The sequence below is a fragment of the Monopterus albus genome, unplaced genomic scaffold, assembly GCF_001952655.1.
Source record: "Monopterus albus unplaced genomic scaffold, M_albus_1.0 scaffold180.1, whole genome shotgun sequence".
NCBI lineage: Eukaryota > Metazoa > Chordata > Actinopteri > Synbranchiformes > Synbranchidae > Monopterus > Monopterus albus.
In genome coordinates this window covers 349,213-370,255 of record NW_018128060.1, presented here as the reverse complement: position 1 = coordinate 370,255, position 21,043 = coordinate 349,213, and the positions used below count along the sequence as shown (strand labels likewise).

The 21,043-nt window shown below is 41.2% G+C and overlaps 1 protein-coding gene across 1 annotated transcript in view; it reads right to left on the bottom strand.

Moving 5' to 3' along the window:
- robo2 (roundabout, axon guidance receptor, homolog 2 (Drosophila)) overlaps nt 1–21,043 on the bottom strand; it is a 261,870-nt gene that overhangs the window by 9,140 nt on the left and 231,687 nt on the right. The window contains exons 18-25 of the mRNA XM_020616827.1: nt 20,952–21,036; nt 19,406–19,594; nt 15,586–15,628; nt 11,642–11,769; nt 10,471–10,743; nt 4,251–4,410; nt 2,226–2,489; nt 1,050–1,264 (exon numbers count right to left, since the gene is read on the bottom strand). Of these exons, the coding sequence (XP_020472483.1) occupies nt 1,050–1,264; nt 2,226–2,489; nt 4,251–4,410; nt 10,471–10,743; nt 11,642–11,769; nt 15,586–15,628; nt 19,406–19,594; nt 20,952–21,036 (1,357 nt within the window). The remainder of the gene's footprint in view (nt 1–1,049; nt 1,265–2,225; nt 2,490–4,250; nt 4,411–10,470; nt 10,744–11,641; nt 11,770–15,585; nt 15,629–19,405; nt 19,595–20,951; nt 21,037–21,043) is intronic.

Below are 21,043 nucleotides of genomic sequence, written 5' to 3'. Positions count from 1 at the left end.
ACATGGTAGACCAACAAGTAGCACCGTCAACCCTCTTATTCTCATGTTTTCTCGTTCAACTGGCTCAGCTTCTCCATCTACAGATACACAATATTTTCTGTTTGCTTCTGGTTTATTTTTTACCTCTAAATATCCCAGTATGGATTGTGATATTTTAGTTTTTTTTACTTTGTTGGAAGACCTGATGTCAATGTCACAGGGTTACACTACACCAGCATTTTCTATCCAAACTTCTGACATGCATGATAGCCAAATGGCCCACATTTTTCATGAATATCCCTCCAGTTTTACCCTCTAGTTTACAGATGTCAGTATTTTCTTTGCCACTGGTCAGTATGAGAGCAGCAGTCCAGAACTCAGACCTGCTGCTGCAATGTCATGGCCTTCACATGTCCCCCCTGACAGACGGCTGTAAAAGTTTCAAGGAGTTGTAAAAATGGAAATGGTGCCTCTAGTATGGAATGAAATATGCAACACATGAAATTTATTTCAAATCTCCTTGGGAAGATATGGGTGGCACAGGCTCCAGTGCTATGTGCGAGTTAAATCACAGTCACTCTCCTGTGCTCGTCTTCCCTCTCTCTCCTCTTAGTTTCCCTCTCACTATCCTCTTTAAAATTCATAGACTTTCTTATCTCTTTTTTAAGATATAATTATAAATCCACAGAGTTTGCCAAAAATGGTTAAAAACTTGATTGAGGGTCACTTGGTAAGCATGTTCACATAAAAAATGAATACATATCAATATATAGCATGTCGTAAGCAACTATCCAGTTATAGTAACACAACATGAAACAACAATGGGGTTTGAATATATTTTGCCAAGACATAATGATTACAACATACAGTAGTCATTTGGTAATAATAAAACTGCGTAACATTTATTAAGTAATACAAAATACGTATAAATACATGTACATAGATATGCATTGAACAAAAAATGGATTTTCCAGAATTGTCCTTATAAGGATAAATTAAAAGAAATTACAATGTGAACACATACATTAATAAAGAAGAGACGCACTAGTGCCAATTCAGAATCCAGCTACCTGTTAAAGAGCTGTCCAAGTTGTCCATGCTAGACCCAGGTGTGTGCTCAATGCCGCGGGGATGCCTGGCTCCATAGCCTTCATCCTCCTCCTCTTCGTCTTCCTCCTCATCCTCATCAGCCAGGTCAGTTTCTAGGTCAGAAACCATTGTGCTCGACACGTAGCCCACTGGAGGAGCTGGTGCCTGGGGAGGAAGAGAGCCTCCCTGCATGTGCCTGGAAAAGGTATAGACATACAGTATTCATCAAGGAAGGTGGAGGGGTCATACAGAGAGAATACAGATACAGAAAGAATACAGGAAATATTCAGTATTTTCTTTGCCATAGAATGATGAAAAATAAGGAAGTTCATGGAATTTTAGAGGCAGCTTTCATATGTGAAGCAGTGAATACATTTGGACAATTCCACTAATTCTATGGTGCTGCTTGCATACCAACACAATGACTTGCTAATTGCCGCTGTAGATGCTATAAAGGCACGCTCTCCAGGCCTGTCGACACATGGCTGTCACCTCAGCGGCAGCTTCCTCTGCTGACAGCTGCGTTTGTTTGAGGAGTACAATGTCTCTGACGCGGTTTGCAGTGGGAATTGGTTGTAATTACTGGCCCTCTGATGTTGTCAAAAATACTCTCCAACCAACATAGTCATTACTGGGTAACATGACATCTCCTTCCTGACAAGTCCCCCCCCCCACTCCCATCTTGACTATTAGGAATGAATGCCAGTCTCTCATTCTCTGTGCGTTGCAGACAGAATGAAGCATGGCCTTCATCCGACTTGCATGAGCGCAACAACAATGGAATGTGCTGTAGGGGTGTGGGGGGAGTAAACAACCATGGGTAAAAAATGTGTCTCTTAGCATGAGCAAAATACAGTGGTTGCCTAAGTGGTAACATGGGCCCATTAAAATTGAATGATTAATGGGTTTATCTCCACTGCACACACAGTTGACATGAGGAATACTGCAGGACCAAAATAAATCCTGGCAGTAATACACAGTAAGCATTTTAAAATGACAACAATAGGATAAGTTATTGACTATATGTATGCATGTGTATATAAATACATACAGATAGATTTGGCTGCATTTCCCTCAACTACAATAACTGCAGGAAATGGGTAAAAAATGAGCCAATTTAAAACTTCATCATGCTGCTTTAATACTGCGGTTTGTACCATGTCTGTTTTGCCATGTCCAGTTGGTACGCTCTCGTGAGCTCATCCAAATGGGCCTGGAGCATGGGCTGCATCTCGTCACGAGGTGAAGGGGTAAGGGTGGCTGTGGACTGCTGCCCAAAGGACACTGCAGCTGGGGAAGAGGCGACCCCTCGGATGGGTGGGGTGGGGACCCTCTCCTCCTCTTCCTCCAGTTCGTCCTCCATGCCCTGGTGAAGATAGGTTTGCACGGGCATGGGCGGGCCCCAGCCATCACTCTCATACCTTAGATGGGAAGACACATTTACATTAAAAATGTTCTCAGTTAATCTTATCTCTAGTGTATGCAGTTGTGAGCCCTACCCCAGGGTGGCATCTAATTATATTTATTACTGATAACTCTCCAGATTATTTCCTCAATTGTTCAATTAATCACTGTCTACAAAATGTTAGAAAATAGAGCAAAATGTCCATTATAATTTCTCAAAGTTCAAGATAGTGTCTTCAACTTATTTTATCCAAACATTTACTTTAATAGATGAGAGATTGAAAGAGCTACAGTAGGTTGATGGTCGGACTCGATCCGCTGATGTCCCACACACGCTGTACCTGCTGGGCTACGCTGTATCTGTTCAGCTCTCAGGACACCCAATCAGGTGTGTGAGATATCGTCAGTATCGCCAAATATAAAAAGTTAATATAGAGAGAGAATAGCAGCCAGGATAAAAATATAAAAATTTTAAGAGAGATCTATATGCTAACATAGTGCTTTGTGACCTTGTCCAACTTTTGTAAGAATGTGTTATATGACAGCCCTGAGAGGAATTACAGAGGTAGTCAGGCTTCACTTGCTCATAGCTGTGCTTATACAGGCTGAAATAATACTAGCCATAAAGAAAATGTTCATTAAAGAAATTTGTCAGTGCACACCCCATAGGACATAACTGTTTTAATCTTCTGCCATTAAAAACACCCTCAGATTTACAGTGCACAGGACCCTTCATTTGCTAGATTGCCTATTAAAGCGAATGACTCCCAGATTAGAAAGGGGAGTAAGAGGACATACTGTAGTACCTAAAGGGCCCAAAATAGACACACAAACACACACACTATCACTTAAACGTTTCTGCTACACACATCAAACCAAAAATCGGTAAGAATGCTGGAAGCTTTTTACGTGCACTTCAGGGTCAGTTGGGGTATAACCCTCTGTTGTACGGATCTCCATCTCAGTTTATCTGTCTCTTGGCTTTCTCTTTATGGAACAACGCAATTGCAATTTTTTCCACTGTGGAATTCAGTATACAAGTTAATTTGAAACCATCTGTGCATCGACACACTATTAGCAACATGAGACTGCACGAATGTTGTTGGGTTTTTTTTCATTTTTATTATTATTTTTTAGTTTTCAGTAATGAAGTTATCCCATAAACAGAAGACAGGATCAGCAGAGAGCCTGGTCTACAGCCATCTGTACATAAATCTTTGCGCAAGAGCCTGTGTTAAGTGAGGATGTGTGTGTATCTGGCTGCTTGTGCAGACTACATACACATTGATCCTGCACTTTTCCCCAGATGTACAATAGTACAGTAATTAGCTGCAGAGAAAACAGAGCTGAACTCTGTCATCACACACAGCAACGTGTGGTGCTGCTCAGGTTGGCAAGCACCATCTTGTTCATTCCAGCAAGAAAGACACTAGATATCTACTCCTTAAACAGTCAGAGGATACATACAGTAACAGCAATGAACAAGCTGAAGCAGAAACAGGGACAGTCTGTTGTCAGAAAGAGTCTATATGGCTAAATTAATTAATTTTCTGTCAGTAGTTTTAGCTGCCATTTCTACTCTCTTTAAGTTTATGCTCAGATGAAACAAAATAAATATACTGTATATTTCAGCCATTTACAGTGCCTAAATTCAGTCAGGTAAACTTTAGTATTACAGCAAAAATGTGATGACATCTGTATGAAATCCTCAAACAGCACATTAGCCGTTCATATCCAAATTATGTACTTGTATTTGTTTATATCCCTAGTGAACATACCCTCCTCCTTCATTGTGCTCACTGGGATAATGGTCCATCTCAGTGCCGGGCAGAGGGTGAACAGGGGGAGGGGGCAGGGGTACGTTGGCCCAGTTGGACCCATTGGTTTTAGTGGGTTTGGAGCCAGCCTTGGTCTTCTTCTTCTTTCCTCCCTTTCCACCTACAAAAGGCGGCGGTGTAGTTGATAGAGTCAGAGAAAACATGATTGTTATAGAAAATCAATAAAAAATGAATATAGCAGTGGGATAGCATTGCACATTACATGCTTTTGCCAGGTGACAAATGTGTATTCTAAAGAAACTCAATTTAGTTCGAACGTGTTACTTAGATTATGGATGTATTTGGTCTCAATTTCAGCATACCCTTGGAACTTCAGGTGTAATTTCAAACACAAATTTTCAGTGGGCTCCAGCCTGTCAGGTCTTACATAAAAATGCTCAAGGTTGCCTGATGAAAAGCTTGCCTCCAATGACTGATTGGCTGAAAAGCCTCAAATCTCCATAGAAACAGGAGAGAACGGCAGTAAATGAGGGTGAGGCAGACCTTTGTGATCCACCCATTCCTCAGTGTCCCCTTTAACACCAGGCTTTACCTTCCACAAAGAAATATCTCACTTCACAGCATCATCATAATGAATGGATTGTGTAGTGTCAGTATGCCCCTAATGGAATTCACTGAGAGTCTATTACTACTTTCATTTCTTTTATTACACCGGAGAGCCACTAACCCCATCCATTTCCACTCATATCCCTCCAGCACCAGATTCTCCTCTGTCCCATCCATCTTTATAAATCTGCCAGCCAGGTCAATACTAGGTGTTGCACGATTTGGTCACCCTGGAAGAAACCTTGTTTTTATAATACATTTGAATTCAAGCCCAAATCTGTTTTTAAGTTGGCATATACAGCATATAGTGTATTTCTCAAGTCTTTTCATAGTTTCAAGTCAATTCATAGAATTAAATTTAGCTTTGAAGCCTATAAATAAAACCAAGTGTAATTTATTTACAGTAACATTTTAAAGCTGTCTTTTTATTTACCTACTGACAGTTTATTAAAAAAAAAGCTTATTGTTTAACAATTTTTACTGTCACTTTCAGTACTTCTTAACTCAGTGGCATATTTGAAAATATTTTACTACAACTTCCACAGCAGTAAGAACTCAATCCTTTTACAATTCTGTCACTACAATTACATCTACAGATTTTTAATAATAGGGGAGAACATGTTACCCTAACAACAGGGCTGCAACTAATTATCACTTATTTCAGGTTGTTGTTGTTGTTTTTTTCCATTAATCAGCTATTGTTTTGGTCTATAAAAGATCGGTACATAGTAACAATAACAATTTCTGAAACCTTGAAATTGGCTGCTTTGTTCAGCTAAGAGTCCAAGACCCAAAGTTATGTAGTGTACTATCACAGAAGACAAATAAAAACACAGTAGTATATCCTCACAACTAAGACACTGGATCCAGGAAATGCTCTACACACATTCAGAGACAAAAAACAAAAACAAAAAAACAACAGGCATAAAGCTAAATCAGTTATTAAGAAAGTCATTCATTGCTGTTGACACAGTAAAGGATTATTTTTTTCAGGTCTATATAACTCATCCAAAAGCAGCTAACAAGTGCTATATACTGTAGTACATCGTTGTTCAGTGTACTTCCACATTAACTGGTTGAGAAAGGAAGGTAATTTCAGAAAATACAAGATTCAGTGATTTAGAAAGTTGAGACAATTCACACCCGTTTGACCAAAAACTCCACTAAGCATTGAGTGTATTGTAATTGTACATGTAATATGAAGATTGTACATGTATGAATCAATAACTGTTGCTCCAACACAACATGGGCAAACATGTTTTGTGACCTTACAAAGATCTTTTCTATTCAGTCATTATGTAGAAGTGTCTCTTTAGCAGTACTGCCAATGGTCAGCATACAGTATTACTATCTCTTAACAATTCATTACACAGTCTGTTCTTTGTCAATGCATACAGTACACTTGCTCCCATACAATAGTTGCATTGCAACTCATTTCACCTCACAATATCCATTAGGTTTACAGCACTATTTATTTTGAGCGTTAAGCTTTCATATTTCCTCTCTTGTGCATATAAAAGGGAAGTAAAGAGACAAACCTACAGTATAAACAGTATAGATTCATTTATGGCAGGCTGAAGTGCCTCTCTAACAGGAAACAACTCACATCTCAGTTCAGAAAATACCTCAAGCTGACGTCATCAGCCGCACAGACCAGTAAAAGCTGTCGCTGAGAAACTATGTAGAAACATTTGTAACTGTCATTTGTTGGTTAGCATTTCCTGCCAAAGGTCTGTAATCATCCTTCTCAGTGCCACAAAAAGCTGCCAATATTGAATCTTGTGTAGTGTAGCATCAACAGACTCTAATTTAATCTAATGAACTGACTTGACTCAGGCACAGTTAAAGTAGATCGCTGTCATCAAAATAAACTTAAAGAAGCACTTATGTACATTTCTATTGATTTATACAGAAGCCAGATGGCAGAAAAATCACAAATGCTGCATAATATTCTGTATTTTAAGTCCAGAAAAATCTGATAATGTTGCTGTTAAAAGTCTTTTAAAGCGCTACAAAGATAAGCAGGGTAGACTGTAAATGTTGAGGCAGGAGAGGAAATATCAGGCATGAGGAGACAGAAGAAGTGTCAAAATGAAATTAATAAAGAATAGAAGTAATAAAAGAAACAACTATAAGCCTAAGGCAGGCAGCACCACAGAGTACAGTAAGTATAGTCTGAAAGTAATTAGGTTCCCTGATTGTACCTCTGGGCGACACTTGACTTTTACAAATAAATGGTGAGCTGACATGATTGTTCAATCATCCTTAGTCTCTCCACACAAGACCAGCTATCAATATTGTAAATGAGCCTCTTTTAGGGAAGGATGGTCTGGCACCGGAATTACAACAGCTCACCCCAAATATGAAAAATACAGAGAAAGAGGCTGTGGCTAGGAGCTATACAGGGATTACACAGTGAAGCCATCTCCTCTGACAAATCTAGGCTTCCCTTCAAAGGGGAACTCACACTAAATATAGATTCAGCATTGGGTATTTATACCCAGGGTTTGGACGCTCCCAGCCTGTAACTGTAGGGCTGCATAGCCTTGAGCTTGTTTTATTTTTCACTGGGTGCGTCAGTGCTGAGGGGAAAAGCCACAAAGCAGAGCCACTAGAAAGATTAAGCAGCCAGATACAAAGTTAGGGAATAATTTCAAAAAGGACATAAAGTACTATAATCTTAAGTTTAATTAGAACAAGTTATATAATAAGGTGGGATGCACAACAGGTCACACACTACCATGAACTTCATATGATCCTGGCGTTTCACAGACAGTCTGGTGTGAGAGCAGGTGAACAAGGATTCTTCAGGGTCTCTAACTGCTACAGAAGACGAAGAAAACACCAGCTACATCTCCTGCCTTATACTAAGTTTTAATGAGCAGCTTCATCTCCCCAGTGGGGACCCATGCTGCCATGAAAGCTGCTCTATTTCTGTTCCTTTTCATCCCACTCTCCTCCTTCAGACCTGGCGTTCATTATTCCTTCCATCTCCGTAGAGGGAGAGCGAGGCACCACAACTTCAACTCTTCCTCCCTTCAAATGCTGAGTTTACTTTGGTTGAAGTCTGAATCAAAGCTTAGCTTGTGCTGATTCACATTTTCAAGTTGCATACATTAATATTTTAGGCATTTCACTCTATTGTATTTACATTTACTTCTCACAGTCTAGGTGCAATGTTGTTTAACTCTGAAGTCTGTGCCTGCACATTATACAGTTTACATTCCTGTTTTTGTTACGAGCTAGTATGTATGATGAGGTGAAAGGTCATTAACTGTGAACATTTATATAGTTTCCTTTCACTTAAATCACGACACATAAACAGTTCATCATTTTGGTAAATATGACTACTCATGTTCTTGCTAAGACTAAGATGAGAAGATTGATAGCAATCTCACGTCTGTCTGCTAACCCTAACTTTAAGCCTCAGCCTGGAGACATGACTTTAGTTTAGAGTAAAGACTTGAAAGGCTATCCTGGATGTGCCCAAAGATGAAAAGTCTGCACCTTTAAAGCTTATTATCATATCTTTTTTTGTTTATTCTGTACAAAAGCTCGAGTACGATTCACAGGTTGCAGTTTTAAAGGGGTTAAGTAATAGTAGGTAGACTTTGTTATTTCTGGACAGAGCCAGTCTAGCTGTTTCTCCCTGCTTCTAGGCTTTATGCTGATCAAACTAGCTGCTGATTGTAGCTTAAGATTTAACAGAGAGATGTGATACTGTGTCTTTTCATCTTTGGGAAATAAAGCTAATAAGCATATTTCCCCAAACTGCTGAACTATTTCTTTAAAGTATATACTCGGCATTTATGTGCTGTTTACTGTTAGACAGAAATATATATTTTTATCTGCTTCCCTTCATCCCATGAAAATAAAATACAGCATGTGCCAGGCCCAGTAGCCCAGTCAAAGCCTTCAGTAACCTGTGTGGTTGTGGGAAGAATCTGCCTGTGGGGCATGGCCACTTCAAATCCTTCTCTCCAGCCCTCGGTGTGCCAGAGTATTGAATTAGAGACCAGTTAAGGCAGTGGCTTGTATCTAGATAAAAGAAAGGAGTGGATGGGGAGGAAGGCAGAGGGCTGCCTTGGTGTCTTATAAATGACATTGTAATTCTCTGAACATGGGTTTTAGTGTAGTTGGCCACCATTAGGAGAAGAGGGAAAAGGGAGGTATTTTTGCCACTTTACCCAGCCAAGCATCTCTAATGGTGTATGTGTGTATATAGCCCGCTCTGTCTGAAAGACTCCCTCTGCCCCTATTCCCGTCTGCTCACTCACATGGTGAGAGACAAAGTCTTTACAAGGACCAGCAACAATGGCAGAAACCCTGCATTAGCACTGCAGCCATATCCTATTAGGAGATAATAGTACTGTTCTCTCTCTGATCTCAGTTTCTTCTTTTGTTTTGCTCCACCAAACGGTCAATTCCTATCCTATATCACAACATGACTACATACAGTAATAGCTCTTAAACTCAGAATCTGGTATAAAAAACAAACAAACACACAAACAAACACACAAACAAACCAAAAACAAGTTGGGAAGCTGAGTGAGCAAAGCTTCATGGCAAGGGAGAGGGACTGTGTTGACTAAAATTTGCTTAGAGGTCAGGTTTGTACATGCAAATAATAGATCAGTGAAGCAATTAAGACATCAGTCACTCATAAAGTCAAGCGGCACAGCCCCAGAAAGCGTCCTGGTTTGCTTTACAATGCTCTGCTGTGTAAACCAACCTGAGAGACTGCCGCTTCGCTCTGAGCTGTTGCGAGAGCTGGTGGTGCTGAAATCTTGTGATTGGTTGTGCGGTATTCTATTAGACAATCCTTCGGCCAATCGGTAGTCAGGAATGAAAAGGAGGGCTACAGTGGGGGTTAAAGGGTAAAAATCACAATGGCATCAGGTGACTGGCAGTTAGCACAAGCACATGCAAACATGCAGTTAGAGCATCAAGCAAGCAGGATATATTCAGGATATACTCCACAAGCTACTGACTGAACATGTCGTTCACTTTCTGATCTCTGTGCAACAGACAACACATTGCTGGACAAACACTGTTAATCTTTCACAAAACTCTTCTCATTTTATGAAATTAGAAATTAATGGTCGAGATTTTAATTCAATATTCACCCCCTCAAAGAGATATAATCATAAACATAATCCTATGTGAGTATTTGATGCCAGGAAGAACTAGAAAACTAAGTTTTAAAGACTGATTGCATTAGGGGCACTATGTAAAAACTATAATTAATCTGTTTTAGACTGTTGGAAAATGAGATCATAAATATGTATTAGAATATGGCTGAGGAATACTTATTACACCTTAAGTACGAAACTCCACTTGGCTTTAAAAAATCCGGCATCAAATCCACAGTAATTAATTTGGATTATTTTCTTAAATATTAGTCAAGCTAAAATAGATTAGCAATGACTCTCAAACCGAAGGAGGAGTGTTAGCATCATGAAAACCCAACAAGAAAATGGATTGACTTAACTGCACCACACTTTTTAGGTTTTATTCAACCTTGGAGAGTTAACCAGGATGGTGGTGTCTGCTGAAGTAAAAATGACTCTTTTAAGCAACAACCCTGCTCACAAATCACTTCTAACACACTCACTGTTATTGCAGGAGTTTTTGTCAGGCAGGGAGTAGCCCAGGTTGGCCATCTCCTGCTTGGCCTGAAGTGAGGCCTTCCACTGGGCTTCAGGCAGGTCCACAGCCAGCTCGTGGATGCTGCTTGAGTGGAGAATCTGAGTAGTAGCATAAGGGGTGGCCTGGGATGTCTGGCCAGGGCTGCTGTAGTTGGCTTTGGTAGTGAAGTCTATGCTGCTGTAGATGGCTCCATCAGAGAGCATGGTGCCTGTCTTATCTGCTTGTCCAGTGGGGAGATCTGGGAAATAGGAAGAGAGGAAGTTTATGGGGAAGTTGCCCTTTAAAAGAAACACTCACCTCACCTGTAACCCCGCAGTATTTAAATAAAACCTTCTTCGTAGCAGATAAAGATGTGGGCTATTTAACTATGTGTCTGGCCTTGAATGAAATTCAAGCGCACATAGTCCTTGAGTGATGGAATTAAAGTGTGAGTCTTAGTGCTTATGGGTCAGCTCACATCTTAAGGAACAGCACTTAACAGGTTCACTTCAGTGGAAAAAAAATCATTCTAGTTATTCATATATTCCAACCCTCAGCCTCTCAGCTGTCCCTCTCCAAATGTGTGGATATCTCAGTCTCCTCTCTGGACTGTTCATATACATGAGGGATAATGCTGCTGCTCTGTGTGTGATGTCAGAAGAAGAGGGAGAGAAAGAGCAAGCAGACTCTGCATAGTGAGGTTTGCCTGCCCATTGAAGGGGAGATGATGTAGAGCCATGGCGGAAGTGTCCGCATCTGCGGCAGTCAAGCTGCGCTTGTCCTTCACGACTGGCTGCTCAAGACCATCCTTTCAAACACCCACCCACCGCCTGCTCCTCTGCCCATCTCTCCACTCACATTCTCCTGCTCTGATGTATGGGCGATGACACTCGGCTGAACTATTTGCCATTACTTAGGCTGCTGATAGTAGATGCCCTGCTGTTAACGCTCTAGTCGACCTCTGATGTGGTATATAAATATACAGTATATCCAAACTCACATGCAATATGCTTTCATGTATATATCTCGCATGCATATAGAGTATGCACATGAAGAACAACAAGACCTCTGGTAGAACAAAAAAAAAGGCAGGTCATCATCTTTCATCTCTTACAACGCCTTTCTCAAAGCACTTGGGGTGGCACCAAGGCACTCACCTCCTCGGCCAAAGTTACTCAGGTCATTTGGTCCCCCAGAGCTGCTGTTGGCAGGCAGGCTGGTGGCGGGCCACGAGTCCGCTAACCAGGGGTAGCCTGGGTCACTGGCGTTCAGCAGACCTGGCCGGCTAAACAGAAACACAGGAAGAAACAATAGATTACACATAGGCTGTGAAATTACACATGTACCAGAGTTTTTGTAACAAAAAAATGCCCAATTTGGTAAAATGCATAGGTAAATTTTGCATTATGTTAGTAGATTCAGAAATTATGAATAAAAAAACCTGACAGCAATCCGCAGCAAGACAGTGTGAAGATAAAAGAAAAAAATACAAACATATGCTTAAATGTTAGTTTGTGCACATGAGATGAGTTTGCTTTAAGTCTCTGAAGCTAATAAAACATTTCTGAGATGGGGGTAAATACTGTACAGAGACATTTCTTGTAGGAATTTCTGCAGGTAAACACAAATCTTTATATCTCTGTCTCTCCTGTGGTGTGTTTGTCACATTCTCTGAGTTATTAATGCAAAAACACACTGTGGAGACACTAATGCAAGCATTTGCTCTCTGCACACATGCAGCAGTGCATGCTGATCCCGACATCTTTATGTCTCCTTGTTCATCAATATCTTGTACATTCTGCTGTGTTTTCCCATCAACCCCTTGTGGTGATGTCCAGACAGTCTAGATTTTGTTTGATGAGATGTCAAACTGTGGTCTTAGCCTCACCATAATGCCCCGGCCCACTTGTGGGATGCCTGCATATGGGAGAGAGCAGCTCCATTTAACAGGTGTTGTGCCCCGCCTTAGGTGGGGAGAACCATATAAAGCAGCCATTAAAGCTTTAACCTGTTACGGGTGACTGCTGGGAGGCTGTTAGGGCCACTTTACTGTACAATCACGTCTGGGGCTTTTGCTACCAGGGGTAACACAGATGGACTTAAATGAGAATAAGCGATGCAATGGAATTAAATGGTTTTGTTTGCGTCCGTTTATTTGATGAATTACAGTATACACTGCATGAGTTTCTAATAGCGGGGCAGTGAAAGTGATTAAAATACAAAGAAAAATTGAGAATGTTTATTTCAATATAGGAAGGATTTACAAGAAAATACACATGTGCACTCCGAAATGCCGCAGACCTTGGTAGCTTGCAGTGCGGCTGCCTGATGGGGCTTTTTGTCTCAGCTTCAGTGGTGTGACATGTGGGCTCTAAGGGGCTGAGAAAGAGTCCAGCCCTGAGGACAAGGGTGGGTAATGGGTGTGCTCCAGTCAGTCTCTCCTTCATCCACAAGTTCTAATGAGAAGAGCTGTTCCACAAAAGGGAAGTCCAAATGAACTGTAGCTCTGGCAAGCTAAGAGCCCTCGCTGTGGTTCCTGAATGCCAAAACAGGCCCTCAGGGGAGACAAGTCATTCAAATTGATGACTGTGCATCAGACACATGCACTTTTATAGGGTAATACATCTCTCCACATCCTTCTACCCCTTTTTCTGGCTGCCATGCTCCCCGACTGTCATCATTCTCTTTCATCATACAATCTTTCTTTTACTCTATTTTCCTTTATTTTCTCCTCATACACCCCCATCTTTCTTTTTATCCCTCCTCCTCGCCTCTTATGTGCTTGGCATTTGTCAGACTAAAAGTAGCTGAAAAGAAGAGGACATTGGACTCTTTTGTTGACTCCAGCAATACTACAGCATAAATGTACGCTGCCTAAAGTAAAAGACCATGCCCTTGCTTCGTTGCTTGTTTTGCTTGTCCTGTGTGCTCAAGCGAGTCCTCCCCCAGACCACTAGACAAAGACCATTTCAAAGACAAGGAGCTGACAGTGGAAGTAGCTGCATCGGACTTGTGTTTATCACATAGCTGTATTCCTCCTAAGGATGATTAGAATATGACTGATTTCTACTGGGGAGATTTGTTATATATGTGTGCGTATGTGAGAGTGCACATGTGTGAGATAGTGGGGCAATGTTAAACGGGTGGCGGGGTGGACACCAGGTCATACGTCTAACGAAAAGTTGACACCTGAATTTTAATCAATGCCCAACCTAGGATGGATGGCAACCTTGGCAGATAAAATTTTATTTGGATCATTCCCTCTTCCTGTGCGACGTTTCAGTTTCTTGTGATAGGTAGGAGTCCATAAATATTGCCTATGATGCCTGACACCAAGCTTCCCATAAATAAGCCAAGTGAGAGAAATTAATTCCAAAGCAACTTCATAAATCAGGTGTTTATGGTCTCACGGACTAGTGAATGGAACTTGGGACTTGGACTAGACCATAGTTAACACACACTTTTAAAATTCACTCTCAGGGAACATGCTGTCATTTAACATTCAGATCTGGGATGTGAAGGAATCCCTATGGCAACAGTGTTAATGAAACCTGTTTGCTGCAGTGCTCAATCCATTCCCACTGCATATAAGAGTGAATCTGCTTTGCTAAAATATTGATCAGTGCTGAGATAGGAAGTTATTACTACCTCCTAATTAGCATCTCCCTATTGGCAGGGGGATAAGGAATGAGCCCTTATCAGCTTTTATCAATTTCAATTGAGCAGCCAAAGTCAAATCATCCAGGTCCTCCAATCTGCATCCTATTCATCTTCCATGAATCATTTATTTTGCGATCGATTAAGTGTAATTGTTCAGTCAGGGCAATTTGGCAAGAGCCAATGAGAAACTGGAAACAGACGAGGCGTCATTTGGTATTGTCTAATTAATGCAATAAACATCTCATGTAACAAATGAACACATTTTCCTCTGATACTCTGCAGCACGTTTTCACTTTCTGGGCAGATGGGGTAGTTGCAACATCTGGGATTTGATGGCACTAGAGTGACTAAGGGATCAGAAGCTTGTGTTACTGTAGAATAACAGCCCGAGACTGCATCCTGTTCCAGTGTCGTGAAAACTGTGGCAGTTGCTGCTAGTGACTAAAGGTATGACAAATACACAGCACAAGAAATACAGACATTTCAAATCCCATTTGCGGGAGTGAGAATCAGAACCACTTATGTGGAAAATTGAAGGAAAAACACTACAGCAGAAAGTAGATGAGAAAATGCATGGCAAGTGGCGTGGCTAATTCATTGAGAACCTGCTTGCAGCTCACAGAACAATATAGAAAAATATCCATTGTGGCATTCAGTCATACACACACAATAAGGGAAAAATAAAAGAAAAAAAGCATAAATAAAAAATTCTGAAACCAGACTGCAGAGCAGACGCCTTCCCAAAATCTTTAAGAAACACAGAGTCAGATTTACTTGACAATCTCTTGCTATCTGGCAGCCTTACCTAGTCAGGTGTGATAACCAGTAGTTAGACTAAAGGCCAAGAGTCTCAGGGGAGTCTCTTGAATACCCACAAAGCCATAGTGTCACTGAGATGCACCCAATTCTCTCTAGCCACTCTCTCTTTCACTAACACACAATGAAATAGAGCAGGCTGTACAGGGGTACAAGCAGGGTACCTCCACGCACCTCTCCCCTGGGTAATTATTTTTACATTATTACATGTGCTCAGATCCCAGCTGCCCACGCAAGGTGACAGGCAAATTTATCATTCCGAAGGGCTTCTGGGTTGCCTGTAGCCAGCAGTGGAAGATAAATGATAAAATAAAAGTGCTCTCTGCTTAAATTGTTTCTGTTAATTCTGCTGAGGAGATTTATGAGAACATCTATCGATGCGTGAACAGAGATGTGGTAGAAATGTATATTTGAAAGCCAGTTTGCACAAAAACAGGTACTGGTTATCTATCTATCTATCAGTCATTTATCAGTGTTACTGTAGATCCTCGCAGCTTGTTGTAGATTTAATGCATGGCTGTGGAGGAAAGCCTATGTTAACACTTAGAGGAGACAGAATGAAATAATGATGGGAAGACTTAAACAGTCATTTGGTGTTGTGATTTTGTTTCTGGTGGACACTCACCTTCCATTGCTCATCAGACCACCATCAACCCGCTGGAATGTCACTAAAGTCAGAAAAGAGAGAAAGAGGAAAAAAGACAAAGCCAGATATTAAGTTTTTCTAATATACATGGCAAACAACCAGGATTTACTTCCATTATTAAGATAAAATACATTGTCTCTATAGTATTGTCCAGTTTGCCATTGCACTTCAACAGCTATGGATTCTTCTGTCACGTTTTCTTCCACAACTAGATACTTGATGGATTTACTAAGGGATGCACATGTCCCCCTGTGTCCAATGCCTTTCATGAAGATTAAAAAAACGGGGTGCAATGATGACTGGATATTGCTTTGCTTTGCATAAGTAGAGACGTCATGTGTTCCTCAAGGACAAGATGCCTGATGAAAGGGAAAACTCATTTCATCTTTCTTATTTTGCTGCCGAGTTGTTATCAGATTTATGATTAAATCTCAGCCAAAAAATGATTAGAAAAGGCAGAGGGCCCATTAATCACTTTGAATTTTCTATCTGCAAGTGGGGAGGCTGAGTTACTGATCCTTCAGATAGCAGGGCTCCCCAGAAGCCATGTGGCCTGTTCCATTACAGTGATCTATAGATAACAAGGGCCGCTCTTTGTCAGCATCTAGTAAAACTCCATGGCTCAACGTGAGAGACGGCTGTGAAGGATCCATTTCATCTCCGTTCAACGACCATGATGACAGAGCAGCATCAAGAGTTCTAAGCATGTCAGAACTTCAGTAGATCACAGGAAACACAGAAGAAGTAGCAAGAGCTTTGGAAATCACCTCATACCAGTGAGGGGAAAAGATGAGGAAAAAAGAGGGCTGGTTTACTCAAGAGAGAGGAGAGCTGTTAGTAATTTGGCTCATTTGTTCCACAGATGGAGATTAAAGAGAGAAGGAGACTGAACATTCCTCTTCTCTTTTTTGTTTCTTTCAGGTTGATTCCACAACAAGCTGGGGCATGGGTGAGAGAGGGGGCTTTTCTGTGGATGGCGTAGTAACACAGACGACAGGGAGAGGAAACTCTCACAACAGATTACAGAGGTTGCTAACAGGACACTTTAATGCATCATTACCATTAGCTACATTTCCTTAACTGGCTTTACTCAGATAAAACAAACATTGCAGGTCTGTCTGAATAAAATATAGCTCTGACAGCTCAAGACAGACTTTATTCACTCATAGCTATAACCATTTCTGTTTGCTCCACAACCAACAAACCCACATTAGAGAATTTTCTGTGGTTTAAGAGAGGACTGACAGGAGAAAGAGGTGGAGGCAGGGTAGGCTGTGTGTTGAGAAGGCCTCTCAAGTCCCTATCTGTGCTCAGGCACATGTCTGGGCCGCTGTGGAATACTTTTATGTTAGCAAGAGTGACACGGCAGCATAACTGTGTTTCTCACGGCTGTCTTCCAGATAAGCACTTTCTCCAGTATGAATACAGATTAATCCCTTTTAATAAGCATTATGGGGGGGTGAGGGTGGACATAATCAGCGTATAAAAATTCCATCAAATCTCTCTCCTGCTGGCTGTGCGCCTCAACACTTTAGTGATTTACCTGTCCTGAACTGACAGCTTTAGGAGGTTGGGACAGGATGCTCTCGATGCATCAACTAATTGTCAATACAGAGAAAAGCTGCACAGTAAGGCTCTTCAGCTGAAACCTGACTCATGTTCTAAATATCACCTCACTCTAACTCTACAGTCTCTGCTACAATTGACCTTGTTTTGCGCTTACCTCTCAAAAGTCATTTTAGTGGAAAATACATGATTCTTCTCTGGCTCCTGTGAGGTCTGCTTTCAATTTAAAACCAGAAGTTTCACTAACATATTAATGCGTTCCATAATTTGTTGTTACAGCTGTGGAAAGGCTCAGAGTAAATTGGGATTTGGCGGGAGGATCCACAGGGACCAGACAGCTAACATGTGTATTTTATCAAAAAATACTATTTGTTGAGGTTGTCAGTATATCCAGGAAACAGAGGGAAGTGAAATGTGCTGACCTTTGACTGACTGTATTGCAGTTAACAGTTGCACAGATTCTAAACAGCACACAGACGCCTTTAAGCATAATTTTTTAAAATCCATAATCACTTTACTTCTTTTATTTTTTAACTTTCTCTTTACACCCAACTACTCAGTGTCATTGATAGGTTACCCTTCTCTCCATCCACTGATTTCATTCCGCATAGGACAGACGCTGACAATTAACACTGTTTACACCCATCAAAATGGCTGTAGTTGGCCAATAAGCAAAAGACGTTACCTAAGGAACGCATCACAAGCAAAGAGCACAAAAACTACATAGACGGAAAAGGATACCTAAGGAACGCATCACAAGCAAAGAACACAAAAACTAAACAGACGGAAAAGAAAAAACACACTATCCATTTGCATAAATAACACCTATAAAGTACAGATTTGTAAATTTTAACACAATTTGGACTTGAAAAGAAAACAAAAAGGAATATGATTATTTGAGGAGGTGTAAAATGGATAGCCTTGCCTGGCATGACAAGACTGTCACACAAAGACATAAAACAGGATGAAACTTCACTGAGCAACAGATAGCCACAACAGAAATACGCACAAATACGACAACGTGTAATTAAAGGCTGTCGGTTGGGCAGGGATAAGAGTTTAAGTTTGCAGGGCCCTGGACATGGCCAATAACAAATTTGGATTTCTTTGACTTGTAAATTAGTTTCTCTGCCACCTTCATCAGTACGAGGTTTGGATTTGCATTAGCCATGACCATCAGTCTAATAATCCAATCATATAAGCTTATATATAAGCGGGCAGGAGATGGAATCTAGGTGGGTTGAGGAGACAGGACAAATGAACAGTACCTGCAGGGGTGAAGGTGAAGGACTGAACTGCAAAACAAGAAGACAGAGAAGTTGTGTGTTAAAAGCCTGCAGAGATAAGCGGTGCTTTAGGGGTATCTGCACACTGTGGACGGGGTCAACCTGAGAGCCACTGAGGGTCAGAGAATGTAAGACCACATTGTCACCCAGTGTGCAGAGCATCAGCCAGGAAAGCAGCCAGCTCAGAGGCTACAGAGGTGCAGAGACGGTGGCTCAAACCAAAGAAAACACACAAACACATGTAACAAACAGAAATAAAGAGCAAATTAAACAAGCTGCCGCTGTGAACACTCCTTTTGACTTGCAAAAAATAAGAAAAAAAGCGGACATAAATATGTATTTCTCTTGAATCTCTAATTGTTAATAAGGAACGAGCTAATATTATGATATTGTGTTACACACAGACTGTAACACCAGAGTGTAAGTTCATTACCATTTTCTGCTCTCTAATTAAATCTTGTACTCTTAGTAGTGTATGTATGTGTGTGTGTGTGGACTTGGTGGTTGCTAGTATTGACTGGGGGTCACTCTGTAAGATGTCAGAGTCAGTGTGTAGGAGGAGAGCTGGATGAACTCCAGCAGCAGTGACCAGCAGAGAGAGTCCAGTCTGCCCGCTCGGCTCGACCACCCTGGGCTATTAACCAACACTGTGGGCAGATTTGTCAAAAAAAAAACAAAAAAAAAACTACAGCTCGCTGGATATAATTCAAGGTGACATCTGTCTCCCATTTGACCTTTAACACCTTAGCTAAACCTCACTGCTAGCAGCTTCTTCAAAGCTTAATCAGTGCTGTGCTGATTCATTTGATAATGTAGTACTGAAATAGTCTTGCTTTGACAGAGGAAATATACAATTATTTGGTAGAGGAGGTTTCCAATGATTGCTAAGGTACAACAGCAGATAATTTGCATACAGTAAGTGACTATGAGACCATGATCATTTTAACCTGCATAGTTGCTCAGGCCCTTTCTCTTCTTTCTCCTCCAGTAGAGCCAGATGCTGAAGCCCATGAGGATGACCCAGCAGGCCCCTCCGATACCGGCAATAAAAGCAGGCTGTTTCACTACATCAGTGATCTGCTCTGTGATGCTGTTATTCCGGTTTCCATGTATGATCACATCCCGGAACTCCTTACCTGAGGGCACAGGGATAAATGATAAATGGTCTTATACTTGTATAGCGCCTTTCTATGCTTTTACAGCACACTCAAAGCACTTTCACACATTATTTGGCCATTCACCCATTCGCACTCCCAAGCACTCACGCATTCACACACCGGTGACATCACCGGGAGCAACTGGGGGTTCAGTGTCTTGCTCAAGGACACCTCGACATGTTGACTGGACAAGCCAGGAATCGAACTGCTAATCCTCCGGTTAGGAAATGACCCGCTCTACCTCCTGAGCCACAGCCGCCCCCAGCTGGGATAGACACACAATATCAATGTGATGCTGACTGAATAGTTACTGGAGAGAAACAGGAAATAACCATGCTGCTGTGCATGATTTACTGCTTCAAGGTGAAAGTTAAGACATTCGGCCATGACTCACTGAGGGGCTTGAGAATGTGTATTGAAATATAGTGTGCTGACCGAAAAAGAAATAGTCTAAAACTTGTAACAAACCACCAGGTGAGTAGGTTGTTTGCTTAGCTCATGATCTAATTCACTGTGCTGCCAGTAAAACACAGAGGATTGTGGTCTGTATTGATCTCCAATCACAGCTCACCCTGACCAGTCTTCTTCACACTATTTCTTGGAGCAGTATTAGACTCAGAGAACAAACAGATGGTCCCACCCATTAACAGGAACAAATACACACTCTTCTCTCTTTCTTTTTTCTGTCCATCCTGGAGGAGGGAGCCTTTCTCAGTTTCTTCCATTTTCCCCCAGTTAACAAGTTTATGGGGGAGTTGTTGGTCTAAAGACAGAGGGTGTTGTATGCTAAGGAGATTGCAAAGCCCCTTGAGGCCTCTTGATATAAATAAAATCTGACTTGATTTGACACACCTGTAAAGATAAAAACCCACACATTATACATATGTGTATACATGCAAAGTTTTAAGCAAGCAGATCATCTTTTTATTACTGTGTAAGCACATGAAAACACATGCATTTGCACATCAACAGACACACAAACACACCACCTATTATAACTGCAAGCTTGAGGCTCTGCTCTTGGAGATGGATTATGTGAGTGACACTGGGGAAATGAGAACATGCTACAGGCCAAGCCATCAGTTATGGGTCAAATCAGCCTCAGTCTGCTTCACCCCCACATAAATCACTCCACATATCAAAATAGTAGGATTTTCACAATATTATACATTTGGCAATTCCTAGTGTTTCATGATAATATTCACACTGTTGTTCTGCTGAAATCACCCACTAATACTGAGATACAATATCATTCTTTGTGAATATTGATAACATAAGGAAATCTGATACTGGATGTTGAAATGTCATGATTTTTTTTTAAATCAGTCAATCTTACCTATGATAATAGACTGAGGCTCACTCTTGACTCCAACTCCTGCACTCGTGCTGGCAGCCACTTCCACCAGGTACCCCACCCCCCACTTCAGG